We start from the raw sequence: 1,377 nt of genomic DNA, 5'->3' as shown, positions 1-1,377 counted from the left end.
CTAGATCAGGCATAATATATATAGCACGCGGATATGCTGCTAAGGAAAAGAAAGATAATTATTATAGTAATTATATAATATATAACTATATACTAAATTATTGTAAGAGCATGTGATTCGGGCAACATGTCTAAACCATTGGACCAAAAGGTCACTATGATCAGACCTGATATCTGATCTGCCCGAATCCCACCTTATATACCCTAGTAATCATTGCCTTGGCACCAGTACACCTAGTGCACGCCGTGACAACTATCTCCTTCCTTGAGATAAGGCTTGACCGCAAGCCGACTAGTGTATATTCAGTAGGGACCCCCAGCCCTAAGCTAGCTAGGCTAAGCTAAGGGCTGTGAGCAGGTAGGCGTGGTTCAAATCTGGTAGCGCAACCAGGTCTAGCGGGACTCAACCCAGCCCTAGCACCTATTCAGGTCTAGCGGGACTCAACCCAGCCCTAGCACCTATTCAGGTCTAGCGGGACTCAACCCAGCCCTAGCACCTATTTAGCCTAGTGGGACTCAACCCAGCCCTAGCACCTATTTAGGTCTAGCGGGACTACCCAACCCTAGGACTTAATTTTATCATTGTCGCACAATGACACCAGCCGGATTCGAACCACAGCCATCTACCCATCAGGTCTGATCATACTTATAAGAGCATGCGATTCAGGCAACATGTCTAAACTATTAGACCAAAAGGTCACTATGATCAGACCTGATATCTAATCTGCCCGAATCCCACCTTATATATCCTAGTAATCATTGCCTTGGCACCAGTGCACCTAGTGCACGCCGTGACAATTATATATTAAACTATATACCTAGTAATTAAGAATAATTAGAAAAATAGTAATATTTAAGTTATCTATACTATACTAGTAACTTAACTAAGTAATATAAATAATAATATAATAACCCCTAAAATACTAAGAGATAAGCACTTTATTTTATTACTTCTAATACCTTCTTACTACCCTCATACTGTCACGGCGACCACGTGACATGTAACCACATGCCAAACCACATGCTGAGTAACTAAGGGTAATCAGGAGAATAGTAATATTTGAATTACCTGTACTATACTAGTAACTTGACTAGGTAATATAAATAATAATATAATAATTTCTAAAGTACTAAAAGGTAAGTACTTTATTTTATTACTTTTAATATTTTCTTACTACCCTTATATTCTATATAGCTTTACTTCTTTTACTAATACTACTTATACCTAAATACCTTACTAGTAAGATATTTATAATTTAAAGTATTTTCTTAACTAAGTAAAGTAATATAGTAAATATAAAAAGAACTACTTACTTCTTCTCTTAAGAAGTAATAAATTTAAACTTTATAAAATTTATAATTATAGTTTTAAAAACTA

At 36.2% G+C, this 1,377-nt stretch overlaps 1 protein-coding gene across 1 annotated transcript; it reads left to right on the top strand.

Moving 5' to 3' along the window:
• Positions 1 to 361: 361 nt before the first annotated feature.
• Positions 362 to 711, top strand: P175DRAFT_0553805 (uncharacterized protein; the record flags this gene model as incomplete). Its single annotated transcript, XM_040900513.1, has 2 exons — positions 362 to 464; positions 503 to 711. Coding segments are annotated over 2 exons (174 nt in total), but the record flags the coding sequence as incomplete, so codon positions are not given.
• Positions 712 to 1,377: the final 666 nt, after the last annotated feature.

Source organism: Aspergillus ochraceoroseus, assembly GCF_002846915.1.
Source record: "Aspergillus ochraceoroseus IBT 24754 chromosome Unknown P175scaffold_1, whole genome shotgun sequence".
NCBI lineage: Eukaryota > Fungi > Ascomycota > Eurotiomycetes > Eurotiales > Aspergillaceae > Aspergillus > Aspergillus ochraceoroseus.
The sequence above is the reverse complement of the archived record's forward strand: the minus strand, read 5'-3'. Positions and strand labels throughout refer to the sequence as shown.